Source organism: Pectinophora gossypiella, chromosome 1 (assembly GCF_024362695.1).
Source record: "Pectinophora gossypiella chromosome 1, ilPecGoss1.1, whole genome shotgun sequence".
NCBI lineage: Eukaryota > Metazoa > Arthropoda > Insecta > Lepidoptera > Gelechiidae > Pectinophora > Pectinophora gossypiella.
In genome coordinates, this window is record NC_065404.1 from 8,889,817 (window position 1) to 8,906,905 (window position 17,089).

The following is a 17,089-nucleotide window of genomic DNA, read 5'->3' on the forward strand; positions in this document are numbered from 1 at the left end:
GTAGTTATAAAGCATATATGTACATATAAGCAAGAATTTGTGGAAAGGATACGATGACCTTAACACGGTGATAGCATAAGATTTAGACATGCAAGTCGTAAAGAAACCTGTTTTCTGAATAAACAAAAAGTTACGTCGCATCAGCGGGTTCTCCCACATATTGTTTTGTATCTTGCGTGTGTAGAGGTAATAACTAATATATTTTAGATGATGACGTTATATGTATATCGCAAAGATAGCGATAAAATCGTAAATTGATGAGGTATTTTTGTACTTTATTATCGCCACAAAGGAAACCATAAATATTAAAAAAAAAGTTAAAGTGCCAAAGTTTATTTGGTACATGACAACCTAGCTAAAGTTTAGTGACGTAATATACATATAGTTAAATTGATGTCTACATCTATAGTAAATAGAAATTACTCAGCTAAGAATGAGTCAATGGGGCAGATATTGGTTGACGCAGACGGCGGTTGTTCTATTGGTTGTTGCGTGGGTTCATCATTGTCTGAAACGTGCAGTTTGGCCGCCAACGTTGCGTTGTCCGCGAGGGCTGCGGCCAAGGCCCGTTCAAGACGCTCTGTTCCTGCTCTCTCGGCGTCTAAAGCCGCCCGTGCTTCTATTAGCGCCTCTTCATTACTATCTATTGTCTGCTTTTCTTTCGAAAGATCAGTGCTCTTGAACAATGCCAGACGGCACTGCAGTTCAGCTACCAACGCGCCTAGCTTGGTCACTTCCGCTACAAAACAATGCATGAGTTATGATGAGTTGTTAAAGTAAAATAGCACTAGTTAAAGATAATATTTAAAAATGTGCATATTTTGAATACCTTTAGCGTTATGTAATTCCTGCGTGGTGTGTTGCAACTCCGCGGCGGCCAAGCGTCTCTCTCGTACATGCGCGGCCGCAGCCAGGCGGGCTCGCTCTCGTAACTCTGTGCCACCACTCGCGCATTTCTCCACTCTCCTAAGTTCAGCTTCTAATCGTGATGCTTCGCTGTTTATACATAACAATAAGTTAAGCTTTTATGGGTCGTAAAATAAAACAATGTAGCCACCGTAGAAAATATATTATAATTAAGTTTATATAATTACTTAGATCTGAAAATGTTACTAAGCCATTTAACTAAAAAAATTAAAATATTTCACTTTATTCTCTCAACTTGTTAAACATTTTGAGAAATGATCTTATTTCTAATAAAAAAGAGTACTTACTTGGTAAAAAAACGGATAAGTACCAGTAACGGTTAATATGTTAAAAATGTATTGCTTAAAAGTTTGTGTTTATTATAAAAACATAAAAATGGAAAATACAAAGAAGAAAAAAAAAATAAATACAAAAAACAGAAAATACCTTAACTAAACATTGTAGCAGGGATCCCTGCTTAGTCAAACAGGCCCCCCCTCGCCTCGCCCGAAACAATTTTATTGTTATTCTTAAACTAAAAATCTTTGCAATTCTTTAAAAAAAGTTACGTAATTAGATTTTAATAATAAAGAAACAACTGGTCAAAAACGCTCACAAAATCCATTAATCGCCATATTATATCAAAAAATAATGTGAAATATTTTTAAACGTTAAATGGCTTTCATGCAAATATTATAACATATAACAGCCAATTCCGAATTTTAATATTTGCTGTAAAAATATGAATAAAATCTCTTTTGTAGGTTTACCAGTAAGTAAATTATAAATTGTCTTGGTCTACAAACCTACGAGCGGCGTTTATAGCACTGTGGACGTGTTCTTGTAGTTCTGTGTACTGTTTCTGTAAATTAGCTTGAGAAGTTTGAAGCGGTTTTAATTTTTGTAATTCTCGTCGCACCGTCTCTAGTTCAATCGTCATTTCCGAACACTTTTCTTCTAGAACAACTCTATGACGTTCCTATGCAACCAACAATAGTACTTAGGTAAGTATTCATAAAGTAAAATAATTGATTAGGTAGTAAATGAAACACGATAAAAAATGTTTTATACGAGGAAGGTAGTATATTCAAAGGTAATGTAATCAGTAAGTAGGTACATCTGTGAAGGTTTTGTAATGTTTAATTTCAGCTCCTTTGTACTTTGAACTTGCATGCTCCATACACCTTCCGGTTGATTGAGGGGAAACCTGTGCCCAGCAGTGGGACGTAGGTATATAGGCTATTTATGTTATTAAGTATGTTTATGAAAACTTGTTAGGTTCTTGTGCCTATTGCGGTATAGGATGTTTTATTTATACTTACATAGTAGCCTACCTATTACCATTACCACGGAGTAACTTATATACTTACTACGTAAAATTACTAATCAGCGTAGGTGCAGATTGTAATCTATTCTGAATTGAGGAAATTAAATTAGATAACATAGATGTTTCCTACCGCCAATTCGAACTGCATTTTAGTAGCTGCAAGTTCATCTTGTGCCTTGGCCAGAGTAGTGGTGATTTGCGCGGTGCTGGCAGCGGCGGCGGCAGCGGAGCCCCGTGCTTCCGCTGCGGCCCGCTCTGCGCTGTCCCTCGCCGCCTCTGCTGCCTCCGCTCGCGTCGCTTCCGCACGCAATGATTCACGGAGACGATTTTCTGACGACTGAATTGATTAGATAGGTGAAAATGTGATAATCTCTGATAGTAAAAAAGAGTGGGTACTTTAGGTAGATTATGAACAGGTAGGTCTCCCATCTTTTTATAGGTAATTCTATGATAGATACATGTAGATACGGTGCTTCTATTATCTTATTAAGTGTTTTCCGGATTCTCCCATCAATCATTGTAAGTACCTACTGCCGAATACTTACAAACGAAACTTATTTCCATGTCCAAAACAAAACCACGATTAAACTTAATTCTGGATTCAAATTCTGATTTTAATAATTGATGAACGTGCCGCATTCACTTGTATTCGGAACTACTTAAAAAAAGAAAGCAAATAAAGAGTATTTCTATTTCTACTTATACGTTGATTGGAAAGTAGAAGCACTCTGTACAGGGCCCGAAGCAGGTTACTTACCTTCTATACGTATATTGATGTATGTTTTGGGGTACGATCACGAGCATTAATATGTAGTATACACGTTGGTACCATGTCACATTAACTTTTTTGACAAATTGAACTGTAAGTCTCACTAAATGTCAAATATGTTAGTGCGACAGAGTTCTAAAGTGGGTACATTATATTGCTCATGACTGTACTATACAGGTGTTAGTGAGTATGGCTACCTGTACGTACTTGTATGGGGTGTAAGTGTCGTCGTACTAAAACTATGGGGGTGATTCAGTTGAGTATAGATAACACTAACACTCTAAAGTAGATTAGATACCTACTGCGGAGTGTAAAGCAAGCTAATTTTTCTAAGATTTTTTTCCCTACTACACGCATGGAAAATTAAAATAGATAATTAATTTTATATCACTTACAGTAACTGTCTGAAGTTCTTCAATAAGTTTTAGAATTTCTTGTTCGAAAGATTCGAACTCTGTAACGTTAACACCCATTTCTAATAAATTACCTATAATTTTATAACCTGTCTGTTGTACTTATTTAGACGTAACAAATGTGAAATTGGCGGGAAACAATATGAATAAAAACCTTTTTTTTTTTAATAATTTTGTTTTAAACACCATTCTTAAAATCCATCATCATCCATTCTTATTCTTTTTTTTTCTTTTAATACAATAACTTACAATAACATCGGAATTCGTAGAAGGACACCTTTTTATTTAAGTATGTTTTTCTTTGTAGATGAAAGATCAACAAATTATTTACCAATTCAGAGTCTGCAAGGGCAATCTAATAATCGGTACGGAGAGAAATTATAATATTTCGAAGCTAAGTGAAGCAATTTACTGTGGCTTGTGTAATAATAGAATATGTCAATTTTGATCAATTTTCAGGCTGAACTGTAGTCCGCGCGGGGCATATTAAAACAGGGGGTTGTTTGTTTGGCTTGGTGCGCTCTGCTATATAAAGTGCTTACTCTATCTCAGGGACTCATTCTGCCGTCGCTTCCTGACTCATAAGGTAAGACAAGTACATATTTATTAAAGGTACTTAGATTTTCTCTTTTTTGTCATTTTAATCATAATTACTTACACTTATTATTATATTGCCAAAACCAATGATGACTTTTTTTTTAAATTAAGTATGAATTTCATTGAAACGATAAGAAGAATAAGTAAGAATAAGTAGTAGTGAGACCACTTTTTTACTGTTCACATATACCTATCGATCGGACATTTAAATTGACATCATTATTTTTTTATCTTTTTAGATTCTCAAACCCGGACACAAGTTTTTATTACCTAAGAAGGCAACTGGTTATTTTATGTGCGTTTAGTTTTAATACATTAAGTAACAGGTATTACATTTTTAATTTTATTAAATCTACTTTTTTATAAACGTTAGATGTGATCATGTGACTTTACATTGGGTACCTGTAGGTATTCAAGAAAGTATTTAACGATTCGACTAGAATTATTAATCAGCCATTTCTATTAACGGAAATATTGTATTTATTTTTATTCTTCGTATCTACTCATACTTGCCTTGTCTTGGTTGACTGGAAGAATTTGCTACTTAGCAATAAGGCCGCTATTGTACTTTTATTTTATCTTTGTTTTTTGTATCTTGTATGTCCCGTGTACGTCTACGTGTATTTGTCTGATTCTTCCTCCAAGATTTTTTATGTATGTTATGTTATACTTATCATCATAATTTTCTTGGATTTTTACCTTATTTTTATTTATCTATATTTATTTCTAAATTAAAATCTGTAAGTTTACTACCATGGGACTTGGTATCTGTTGCAGTACCAGATCACCACAATGAGAGTGGTGACGTTCGTGGCGTTGGCCTTGGCCATGGCGTTGGCAATGTTCGTGCGTCGCAGCGAAGGTGCCAGCCTGCACCGCTTGGCTCTTGATGACGATGACGACTTCAGGCCGCACCACCTGTACCGGGACTACGGCCTCGTCCGCCCCCGAAGCGCGCGTGCCGATGACGCATTCGACGACTACGGACACCTGCGCTTCGGTCGCTCCGGTTCTGACGACTGACGCCCAAAACACCACCACGCTATGCATTCACACCAACGACGATTGCAACTCTAAACTGATGTGTACATAAATGGCATGGTGATGAAAGTATATAATTATAGGTAATATACAGGAAAATATATATTTACACTAATATACTCGGGTGTGGAGTATCAGTGGCTGGTATGATATTTCACACTTGTTGTTCTATAGACTTGTGAAAGTTAATAATTGACTAATTTGTCATATCACGCCCCATAATAAATCTTATAGTTTTCTTTGTTTATCGGTGTCGGATATCACAAATAGCTTTCACAATTCAATTTAAACAAAATTATATTGTGTAAGTACCTAAGTAACACATTCATTACCTATAATGTTTGTGATAATGATAAAGTATAGATATTAAAATTATTTGATAGCGTAATGGAGTCGTTATTTACCTTCAGTATTTATCAATCAAATGGTTAATAAAATAAAACTACTTAAATGTTTATTCGTCAATATTTTAATGAATAATATAACCAATAAATACATTTTACAACAGTTATTTATTACAATAATGTGTTACATAATTTCGCCATAAACTGGGTTTATTCTATTACCATCTTATTTTTAAATGTAAATAGCTATTAAAATTTTAGATCACTGTTAAGGCGTTTCCTATGGCTTAAAACCACAAAATAAACTATACCACAACTGGTGCCATCAACCATACATTTCCCGTAACATTTAATATTTCTCTTCGATCGTTGTACTAAGGCAATGCTTTGTTACAACTACATCAATTACCTACACTATAACAAGCGATTTTTGCATTTTGTAATTGAAATGTTGTGCATGATATTTTCGTGGGTTGGTGATCTTAGTAATTTCATATTCCAGTAAAAACTTATTACCTACTGGAATGAAATCCTTAGAACTTGTTATTTTCAATAGTTATATATTGTGTTGTTATTAATGTTCTAGGTACGTACCTATTAAGACATATTCGTTGTATTCGGTCTTCACGGCCTCAGATAGGTACTGAGTAATTGACTCTTACAATGCTTATATTCTGAACTTTTACACCAATATGGCGGGCAGGACTGAATGTACTATTGTATCTATGTCTGTCTAAAAGTAACTTATATAACATTAGGCACGCATGATTACACTAAACTATCATTAAATTAATAATGAGACTAGTTAGTTGTTTTCCTAAACTAAATTATTAATATAATATTTATACTCCAATTACTTTGCGTAAATAACCCTAATGTTAACACACGTACGGTTAATGAATTGTACTTGGTGAAAATGAAGCGTATTGGAAAGAAATCTTTGAAAATATAACTTATTTATAGTAACATTAAAGTTCACAATTACCAAGTTCAATTTCTTCGCATATTTTAAATCATATTCGTAGAATGGTTAGGCAATAAGTAGTCGTATGAAGTAAGTGTTATATGTTCACAATAAACATGTCTATCTCATGCGTGTCACGCACGGGTTGAACTGAGTATTTGCTTCAACAACAGATCGAGTCCTCGTGCTCTGCGCTAACAATGAACCATTTTCAAATGATGTCCCGTTTCTGGGAATTGCCTAGTAGAGCCTGTAAACAAGAAATTATCAAATCAATACAGGTAACATACAACAAATTATTGATACAGTTTAGCTAACGGGAGCAAAAGATTTCACTTAATCCTGTAAAATGGCATAGGTAGATACGGAAAACTGATTTGACTGTTTTATTCTAAGGTGTGATCAGATAAGTAGTACTGTATTTCCAGACATTTGCAAACACAATAGTTAAACAATGAGGTTTGGATTTTAAAACGATATTCGGTGTATATAATTATTCCCCAAGGTATCTTGCACCCGCCTAGTTTAGGGACCCCTGTACAATTTTTAATATTATTAGTTTGTAAGAACACATAACTCTCTTAAGTGATTTTATGTAAATATTTTTTGTGCAATAAAGTTTATTACTATTATGTTAGTGCAGTGACTGTTCGTTATACCTACCTGTATAACTGTTAGTGTCACCGCACTGAATACTGAAGGGAATGAGACAGCTCATGATTCTAATTTGATATCAAATGGAATTGCCCGTCGTGCGTGTTACCTTGTTGACGAAGTTGACGATGGCGGTGGCGGGCTGCTCGGGCTCCAGCTCCGCGAACACGTGGCACTGGTTATCAGCGCCCAATGACGCGCGCGCCACAAACGCGAACACTCGTCTGAGAAGAACACAACGATTACTAACATGTCACCTACCACCATCATTCAAAAATAAATATCATCATATATTGACGAAACTTTTGTGGATTTATGGATTATTCTTGTTTTAGTTGGTGGATTTATTGCTGTTTTAATTAGTGATGATTTATGATTTATTACATCAATAATATGTTTCATCATAGATTATTTTCAATGTGGTATCTTCAAAGGACACTTATTAAATGTAAATATTGTACTTTAGATCAATCCTTGTTATAATAAAGTGTAAATACATACATAAACTGGCTCTCGCAAAAAATATATATTCACAAGCCAAGCAAGCTAAACTAAAGACATCATATAAGAAATCAATATAGTAGAACTCACTTCTCAGTTTGCGTGCCATTGTCGACGTAAGTGTACCGTCGTTCATCAGGATCGAGCCCTGCATAAGAGACCCCGTTGGCGGGGTAGTGCCGCCTGAAGAACAGCTTCCGTGTGGAGTCCGTCAGTGTGATGCCGCCGCCGAACACTTTGAAGTGCACCACGCAGGCAGGAGCCTGAAAGTAACAAGCGTGTTGTGATTGGGTTTCTGTCAGATTCGGTTTTGTCTGTTACTATGTACTGATAAAATTTGAGCCCTCCGCTAAGCTCTGGAATCATTTAGTACCTAATTAAAACGGAACTCCTAAAACAAAGTTTTTATTTTATTTTATACTTTTTTTGGATTACCAGAGACCCTTCCATGGTGCATTCGTTTGATATTCCTTAATAGTTATAAGTACCTACCTAAATAAAATATGAAACAAGATTTTATACATCACATCTAATCAATCAAAAACCTAAGCTTTGTAGAACTGAACAGGATTGACTAAATAACAGAGACTGTTCTAACAAAATCCTCAAAGTCTCCTATATCTCACCTTCTTCTGCAAGACAATATGTACGGCCCTCTTCACAGCCGCAGGCCCGGTCAATGCCTCTGTGTTCTCAGACCCGAGCAACAGCACGTGGCACGCAGCACCCGTCGCGAGCAGCGCACGCGCCGCTGCATTCGCAGTGCCACCCGTCCACGGATCCCTGTGGGAAATAATGCATGAGTTTTAATTGTTGCGTTTTATTTACGCCCGATTTGTGCTGGGATAATGGCAACGGGCTCGCCCCCTTAAGTCCTATGTAACGCCTGCCGCGTTTTACTACTGAGTGTGATTGCTCTTGTTTTTCTGTTAGGAACTATCAAAAAGTTATCATTGAAAACACTTAAAAACTACTGCTTAAAACTAAAATATTATTACATAAATAAACATATACAAATTAATTTAACAAAACATAGCTATTTACAAAATAATTCCGTTAATATTGTACGACTTTAATAATTATCACATTGCGTAGGTAGCCGTACCTACATTCCACAGCCGAGCCGTTACTCTTCCGGTCGGATGTTCGACACAATCCTTCTGCCTTTGTAGCGAGAACACCTCGATTACTCGTATATTTTTTAAATACGTTTTTTTACTAATTTTGTCTACGATATAATAATTTATAGTGTTGTGTTATCCCCATTAATTGGGTAAGTGTAGCAATTACTATTTTTATTAGTTTAAATATCAACGTAGACTAGTACATGCTTTCTTTGTTCATTGCATGACTGTCATTTTTCATAATCATCGTGTAAATGTATTTTCACGCTTTAGTGCTTATTTTATATCATAATTAGCAATCTTTTATGTTCAAAACAACATTTAAATTGTCAATTTTTCTAAATTAATTCTACTTAACCAACTTAAAGTTATCTTTGTACCTAAGTACTTTCCTTGTTTAAATAATTCTTAAATGGAACAATAATAATGTACAAAATACGTTTAATATCGTTACTATTAAAATTATTCAGCTTAAAATATTCAATTTTACTATTTTGTTAGATAGTTTTTTAAAAACAACTACCTACCATAAATTTATCTTGTTCTTTGTTCTTTTTCTAAATTTATTTTGCTAAATTCACTTTTATTGTGTGTAATTTGCTGACAGCCACATCTTAGATTGCTAAGCTTGCTTGCTATCCACTTCCCATCTTCAATCAAGCTAAGGAATCGGCATGTGGCAGTCAGACGGGGAATTCGGACAATTCTTGAAATGACTAATTCCGGGTTCCAGGGTTCACCCTTCGAGTTCTACAACCGCAGGACCCACTACCGGTCCTGTACTTACCTCTACCGCTTCACCTTTCGGGTTCTACAACCCGCTGGATCCACTTTCGGTCCTGTACTTACCCCACCGTTTCTGCTGCCCTGCTGCGCGCGCCGGTGTACCCCGTGTCGTCGTGGGAAGAGTTACAGGGAAGTGGTAGTTTTCCTACTGCACCAAGGGTGCTCAGCCAGTATCAAATTACCTGCGACCCAGAGATCCGATCTATGTACTTGCTAGGGATTTAATGAAATAAACTTGGTTTAATTTCTATATACCGTTTTATTTTCCCTAGTAAGTACAACCTATTTGATTCGCGTGATAAGAACGTGACAATGGCGCCCAACTAAGGAAATACTGAGCTGAGTATCCTTTTTGCTGGTTTTAGCATTTTTGGTCATCTTTGGTGTTGGTCTGATTATTTTGTCTAGCTTTAAGTGAATTGTAACTGCAACTTTTGTGTGCTGTGGTTGCTTTGTGGGAATACCTTACTATTTCTCTTTCAAGGTGATTGCATACAATTAAAAACTCAAAATCGAACCTACCACATCGCACAGAAGGAAAACTTTGATTTTGCACTGCCAACCTCTGTCTACCCCTGTGTTTTAATTGTTGTGTACTTTTGATAGTAGCATTTGTTTTCTTGTTATTTTCCTTCTGCCGTTTGTTGTGTTTTAGTTATTAAGACTTCAGGTACTTGCAACACTTACTCAAAAAATAACTATTCAACTAAACTAATTACAATTTAAACATAAAGTAATAGAGATGTCTCGTCCAATTAAATATTTATCACTTCAGAAAGATGAACTCCTTTATGAAGAGGTACATGGCATGTCAAGGATATTAAACTTACAAACTATTCTAAATAATTATATCTAAACTTTTACCTAACTAAAATAAAACTTTCTATATTTACAAAACTTCCTTGCTGGGATGGAAGTGAGAGAAAAACATAGAATCCCCCAGCTGCTTACTAATTCTCGAGCAGACTGTAAGAGTCAGTCAAGAGATTGATGTGTAATACCATCAAACGCCTTAGGCCTGCCAAAAACTTAAATCTTGAGCATGGCATGCGTCTTCTAATATCTTCTAATATTCTCTAAAAATACCTTACATACTACCTTAAAAAAAAAAAAAAACTAAAACTACACTTACTAAAACTATACTAAAAAATCCAAAACTAGCCTAAAACAATGTCTTACTTACTAAAACTACCTACCGTCTTAAATATATTTACTTATATATAGTATTTCTAATTTTTTTTTTACAAAAAAAAAATATTGAATCTCCAGGCCCTACCCCTAGGACATTCTATTTATTTTATCTTCGGCCCTACCCCGAAGATAAGAAAATTATACTATAAAAAGAAAAAAAAAAACGGTTACCTTAAATCTCCTATTGATTACGTGTGAGTACTAAGCTGCGGTTAAAAGTCTAGTACTCTTTTTGGAAAGGACGCAGTCACTTAAAACTAAATAAGATAACTGTTTGTGTGTGAAAGGGATGAAAGAAAGTAGGGGGGTGAATGGAAGGGTTGAAATGAATGTGTACCACGTAATTTTTAGAATGGTCAATAGTAAGAAGGACAGACTAGGTTACATTTTAGTCAGCGGATTTTCTTAGCGAAAATCCTACCCAAAAAAGGGGGGTATGTAACGCCTGCCGCGTTTTACTACTGAGTGTGATTGCTCTTGTTTTTCTGTTAGGAACTATCAAAAAGTTATCATTGAAAACACTTAAAAACTACTGCTTAAAACTAAAATATTATTACATAAATAAACATATACAAATTAATTTAACAAAACATAGCTATTTACAAAATAATTCCGTTAATATTGTACGACTTTAATAATTATCACATTGCGTAGGTAGCCGTACCTACATTCCACAGCCGAGCCGTTACTCTTCCGGTCGGATGTTCGACACAATCCTTCTGCCTTTGTAGCGAGAACACCTCGATTACTCGTATATTTTTTAAATACGTTTTTTTACTAATTTTGTCTACGATATAATAATTTATAGTGTTGTGTTATCCCCATTAATTGGGTAAGTGTAGCAATTACTATTTTTATTAGTTTAAATATCAACGTAGACTAGTACATGCTTTCTTTGTTCATTGCATGACTGTCATTTTTCATAATCATCGTGTAAATGTATTTTCACGCTTTAGTGCTTATTTTATATCATAATTAGCAATCTTTTATGTTCAAAACAACATTTAAATTGTCAATTTTTCTAAATTAATTCTACTTAACCAACTTAAAGTTATCTTTGTACCTAAGTACTTTCCTTGTTTAAATAATTCTTAAATGGAACAATAATAATGTACAAAATACGTTTAATATCGTTACTATTAAAATTATTCAGCTTAAAATATTCAATTTTACTATTTTGTTAGATAGTTTTTTAAAAACAACTACCTACCATAAATTTATCTTGTTCTTTGTTCTTTTTCTAAATTTATTTTGCTAAATTCACTTTTATTGTGTGTAATTTGCTGACAGCCACATCTTAGATTGCTAAGCTTGCTTGCTATCCACTTCCCATCTTCAATCAAGCTAAGGAATCGGCATGTGGCAGTCAGACGGGGAATTCGGACAATTCTTGAAATGACTAATTCCGGGTTCCAGGGTTCACCCTTCGAGTTCTACAACCGCAGGACCCACTACCGGTCCTGTACTTACCTCTACCGCTTCACCTTTCGGGTTCTACAACCCGCTGGATCCACTTTCGGTCCTGTACTTACCCCACCGTTTCTGCTGCCCTGCTGCGCGCGCCGGTGTACCCCGTGTCGTCGTGGGAAGAGTTACAGGGAAGTGGTAGTTTTCCTACTGCACCAAGGGTGCTCAGCCAGTATCAAATTACCTGCGACCCAGAGATCCGATCTATGTACTTGCTAGGGATTTAATGAAATAAACTTGGTTTAATTTCTATATACCGTTTTATTTTCCCTAGTAAGTACAACCTATTTGATTCGCGTGATAAGAACGTGACAGTAGATTTAAACATATCTGACGAGGCGAAGATATCTGGGTACATCTATTTACGCCTATCCCTTAGGCGTGATGTTATGTCTATAAATAAAGTTATATCCATAATCCCCAACGAGGTGGAAGAAGTCACTTGTGATATTTAAGAAATACGATGTGATCACATAATAATTGATTTATTACACACAAAACAACACAAAACGCTTTGATATCAAGAAAAGCGACAAAAGGAACAACTTATTTCTGATGTAAATTTAAGATTTGCATAGTGAGTTGGAAGCAGTATTTTACCCTACTTGCTGTACATGATGTCAAGGATAGACCACCACGCATGCCACCCTTATTTACCACCGACTTGTCCACTAGTAAGACATATAAGGTAAGGCAAACTCGGCTACAAACCTGTCAGGCAGCCTCAAAGGCACGGGCAGAGCGAGCGGCGTTACGGTATGCTGGTAGACGAGGGCCGACAGCGAGCTGAAAACAGGCTCGTCGGGGCAGCCTCGCAGTCTCACTCCTTTAGCCGTGGGCTCCACGAGGAAGTGTCGCACTCCGCCGGCGGGGCCTGCGCGCACCGCCAGCCCGAAAGCTCCCGGGAACGAGTTGGAATCACGCACGATAAACGCGCCCTCTTCTAAAGGCTGGAGTGCTGCTACCGCTGTGGAGTGAGGAAGTTGTTAGCAGGATATTTTGTAAGGTATATAAGAGAAATCACGGGGTCTCTTTCATAAAGTTGAAGTTTTATCAAAATTTTAAAACGTAACGATTGCGAGTTCCCTATCTATTCGAAGCGCCAACTAGGTATCTACTTGTGGATTGAAAGTAGGTTCCTACAGTTCGTGTTCAAGTTTGTGGAAGAATAGAAATAAAATTACAAAAAACTGATTTATTAATGAGATTGAGAGATGAGTCCTTTTAAAATCCAATTTCTACTCGAACTCGATGTAAAACGACGTTTCGAGAAGTTGAAAGTGTTACTAACCATCGTCTCTGGAGATGTTGGGCTTGTACCAGTAGTGACTGGTGTCTCTGGCGAACCGCACGCGGTCGTCGGCCACGTGGTGGGGCTCCGCGCTGCCGCCAAGACTGGAGCGCCGCGAGCCGCAGCTGCCGTTGTACACGCGGTACTCCGACTCGGGGCTACCTTCGCGCTCTTTTCTATAAACATTATGAAAAAAGTTTGTTATTATAGTGGGCGTGCAACTATGCTGAGAAGGATGATTTTCAAATCACAGAGTAAATTACCAAGAAGAGGTAATTATAATTAAAACACATAATAACGGGATGACTCATCCCGTGATCATGGCACTTGCAACAGTGTCGAAATATCGGGAGTCTCATATCCCCATTTAAACGCGGTAAGAACCCGTTATTATGTGTTTTAATTATGATAATAACCGCGTAAACTTAAAACAAGAGGTAATTAGTTGTTTAGGGTAACATAGGTACCTATCTACATAAACTCCAACACAAATATATAAGAAGTTAGTTCCTAAAACAAATCAATAAGATTGCGGTATAACGTATAATTCCGGCTTTATAACATGTAAGTATACTTAGTCAACAAGATTCCTTAACGGACCATATTTGTATGAATATATAAGTCATGATTCAATTAAAAACAATTTTACCCTAAAAAGGAGTACCTACCTACATACTTCGCAGTGTGTTCATACACGTTAGCTTGATGGAGATAATTCTAGTGCTTTTTAATACCGACTACCAATAAAGCCGTTCGTGTTGTGTTTATGTGAGAATTTAGTTGTGTAAACACACAAACACACATAACGTACGCACACGACTAAACTCCCAATTAAGTAATTAAAATTAGAGGCACACAACATTTTTAAAATACGTATAATGGACGAGCGAATATAGTAGAAAAAGAAGAAAAGTTGTATTGTATAAATTAAAAAGTAAAAAAATACAATTTCGGTTGGATGTTGCCAACAGTATTTTATTGTAGGGTAGCAGTGTTACCTGGTGACGGGCGGCGAGCGCGGCGGGCGCGCGCTGAGCGAGGGCGTAGGCGTGGGCGGGTAGGGCGTGCGCGGGTGCGTGGGGAACGCCGGCGTGCCCGCACGGGACTCGCGCGACCAGCTCTCCGATCGCTCGCGGATCTATCATCGACAAACACGGGTTAATTTATAGTAATTATTTATTAAACTTAGCTACTTGTATAAATTCAGTTTTGTTGGCATGCAATCAAGATACAAAACTTAATACCTAGGTAGGTAACATAGAAAACAAAAGTTCCCACTCGATTCATGGTTGATGGAGTGATTTGGGGAGTTCGGTGGCGCAGCGGTAAACGCGCTCGGTCTGCGATTGTTGAAGTTAAGCAACTTTCGCAAAGGCTGGTCATAGGATGGGTGACCACAAAAAAAAGTTTTCATCTCGAGCTCCTCCGTGCTTCGGAGGGCACGTTAAGCCGTTGGTCCCGGCTGCATTAGCAGTCGTTAATAACCATCAATCCGCACTGGGCCCGCGTGATGGTTTAAGGCCCGATCTCCCTATCCATCCATAGGGAAAGCCCGTGCCCCAGCAGTGGGGACGTTAATGGGCTGATGATGATGATGATGATGATGGAGTGATTTGAAAAGGTACTTAATTTATTTTTGCTGGCTTTAAATATCTACTTTGTTTAACAGAATTTGGTTTCATGTAAGATAACCTCCTAGCTTCAGTAAGTACTTGTGTAATAATAATCTACTCTTTCCGGACGCAGTACGTATATAATTATTACTAGAAACATTATTCCCATCATATTAAAAATATAGATGGCGCTGTACATATTTGCCTTCGTTTAACCTTTGAATGTCATGCACAACAGAAATATGCTAGGTATGCATCTTTTATCTTTGTTTTTGGGTATAAATGATGACCCTTGTCATTACACCCAGGCACAACACATCTTCCACCCATTATTATTCTTATCAAAATATAGAGTAGAATTGCAGTGTGCGTCAAGCTAGCGGCCTCAAAAAAAAAAAATTTGACCATACCAAAAATTAGTAGGTACTCTTATTGAAAAAAATAGTACCTGTTGTAAAAAAAAATAGTACCATCACGGTTCTGGATTTATAGCCATGTTTTATTGCACTTGCTAGCTTGACGGTGAGCGAAATTTGGCGAGAGTTAACGACAAGGTCTTTCGCTTTGATTTAAACGCCAAAAAATAGTACCGAAATAGTACTCACCCCCTGCAAAATACCGAAATTAGTACTTCAACGGTTCCAAAGTTATAAAGGCAGTTCTTTGATCCCGCTGGCTTGACGTTTTGAAAATACCTATTATCTGGGGAACGCTTGCATACTTCAGTTTGTAACTAATGTCAATAAACTCGTATGAAATAGTACTCCCTACCATCATAATTTGGACCTGATGCTCTTTGTAGAAATATGTCAAAAAGTCATTATAACTAGGGTTATCACGTTAAATCTGAACAGCGCCATCTATATTGTTTTTGGAGAACGTAGCCTGGAAAGTTCCTCCTTTAGACGAGTTGATGGCGCTTCACTCGTCATCGTCATTTTCTCGTTCATCATAAATAATCTTCTTCTATCATGTGGGTTGTGAGGTGGAGTACCAACCTCATCACCCGGTGTCAGGGTTACTATTGAGCCGCCAAAGGCCCCTGACATGGCTCATGTAACGACTACTTACTTACATCAGTAAGTAGTAACCGGGACCAACGGCTTAACGTGCCTTCCGAAGCACGGATCATCTTACTTTTTGGATAATCAGGTGATCAGCCTTTAGTGTCCTAACCAAACTAGGGATCACAAAGTGATTTTTGTGATATGTCCCCACCGGGCCTCCGGATCATGAGCCCAACCCTCAACCACTGGACCACGGAGGCCGTTATAAATGACTAGCTTTTGCCCGCGTTTTCGTCCGCGTGGAAGGATTTTCCCGCTAATTCCCGTTCCCATGGGAATTTCGGGAATTCCTTTCTTAGTGTACCTCTACGGTACCTAAGCTACGTCCCTTCCAAATTTCAAGTGCCTACGTTTAGCCGTTTAGGCTGGGCGTTGATAATAATAATAATATCTTTATTTCGTACCATTAAAGCCTTAAATATATGACAATATTTGTTTACATTTATAAATGTGTAGTTACAGGCTGTGACATAATTGCTATGAGTCATGTCAGTCAGTCAGTTTCTCCTTTTATATATTTAGATGTTACTATGTTACTCACTCGAGTGTCTGAGGGCTCGGCCAGCGACAGCAGGCCTGGCACCGGCGTGGTGGCGGGGGTGCTGCTGGCGCTCCACTCGCGCATTGTCATCTTCTCGTACATGAATTTCCTCGAGGATGTCCTGTAAACAACGCACACTAGTTACAACATACACGCTGTCAGATTTGGAAGTAAGTAACTTTCAAGAACTTTGAAGTGTGAAAGAATCATTCCGAAATGACGTATACTTCTTATTAGGCAATCTGCAAAAAAATTGGTGAATCCTTTCATCAGGCAAGTCGATCGACACGAAATACCTAGTCAAGGTATATGAAGCAATTTTATACCCCCTATTTTTAATACTTAATAATGACTGTTAACTAGGGGTGGTATTAATAAACTAATCTCAGCTGAGACTGCCCTCATCACAGTCATCCGTCCCTTTCCTTTTCGGCGGATAAGAAAATGACAGGTATAACTTAAAGTAAAATTAGGAGGTGTCTGCCGGAATCGG

General features: G+C 37.2%; 2 protein-coding genes and 1 long non-coding RNA gene across 7 annotated transcripts in view; 1 reads left to right on the plus strand and 2 right to left on the minus strand.

Moving 5' to 3' along the window:
* Positions 1-323: 323 nt before the first annotated feature.
* Positions 324-3,475, minus strand: LOC126366256 (lamin-B2-like). Its single transcript, XM_050009322.1, has 5 exons — positions 3,398-3,475; positions 2,364-2,570; positions 1,713-1,885; positions 830-996; positions 324-739 (listed from the first exon to the last, which is right to left on the minus strand). The coding sequence occupies exons 1-5, from the start codon at positions 3,473-3,475 to the stop codon at positions 420-422; spliced, it is 945 nt and encodes a 314-aa protein (XP_049865279.1). The 3' UTR covers positions 324-419.
* Positions 3,476-3,670: 195 nt separating this feature from the next.
* LOC126366272 (uncharacterized) lies at positions 3,671-4,333 on the plus strand. The gene is made up of 3 exons (XR_007566325.1): positions 3,671-3,780; positions 3,875-4,001; positions 4,252-4,333. It is a non-coding gene; the product is annotated as an uncharacterized LOC126366272 (long non-coding RNA).
* A 1,171-nt stretch (positions 4,334-5,504) lies between these two features.
* The window catches only part of LOC126366099 (tensin), a 106,804-nt gene continuing 95,219 nt past the window's right edge, over positions 5,505-17,089 (minus strand). For all 5 annotated transcript variants that reach the window (XM_050009042.1, XM_050009044.1, XM_050009038.1 and 2 more), the window contains 8 exons: positions 16,597-16,717; positions 14,374-14,513; positions 13,376-13,551; positions 12,796-13,051; positions 8,143-8,299; positions 7,607-7,779; positions 7,125-7,239; positions 5,505-6,611 (listed from right to left, as the gene is read on the minus strand). In XM_050009042.1, the coding sequence (XP_049864999.1) occupies positions 6,573-6,611; positions 7,125-7,239; positions 7,607-7,779; positions 8,143-8,299; positions 12,796-13,051; positions 13,376-13,551; positions 14,374-14,513; positions 16,597-16,717 (1,177 nt within the window). In that variant the 3' untranslated portion in view covers positions 5,505-6,572. The remainder of the gene's footprint in view (positions 6,612-7,124; positions 7,240-7,606; positions 7,780-8,142; positions 8,300-12,795; positions 13,052-13,375; positions 13,552-14,373; positions 14,514-16,596; positions 16,718-17,089) is intronic.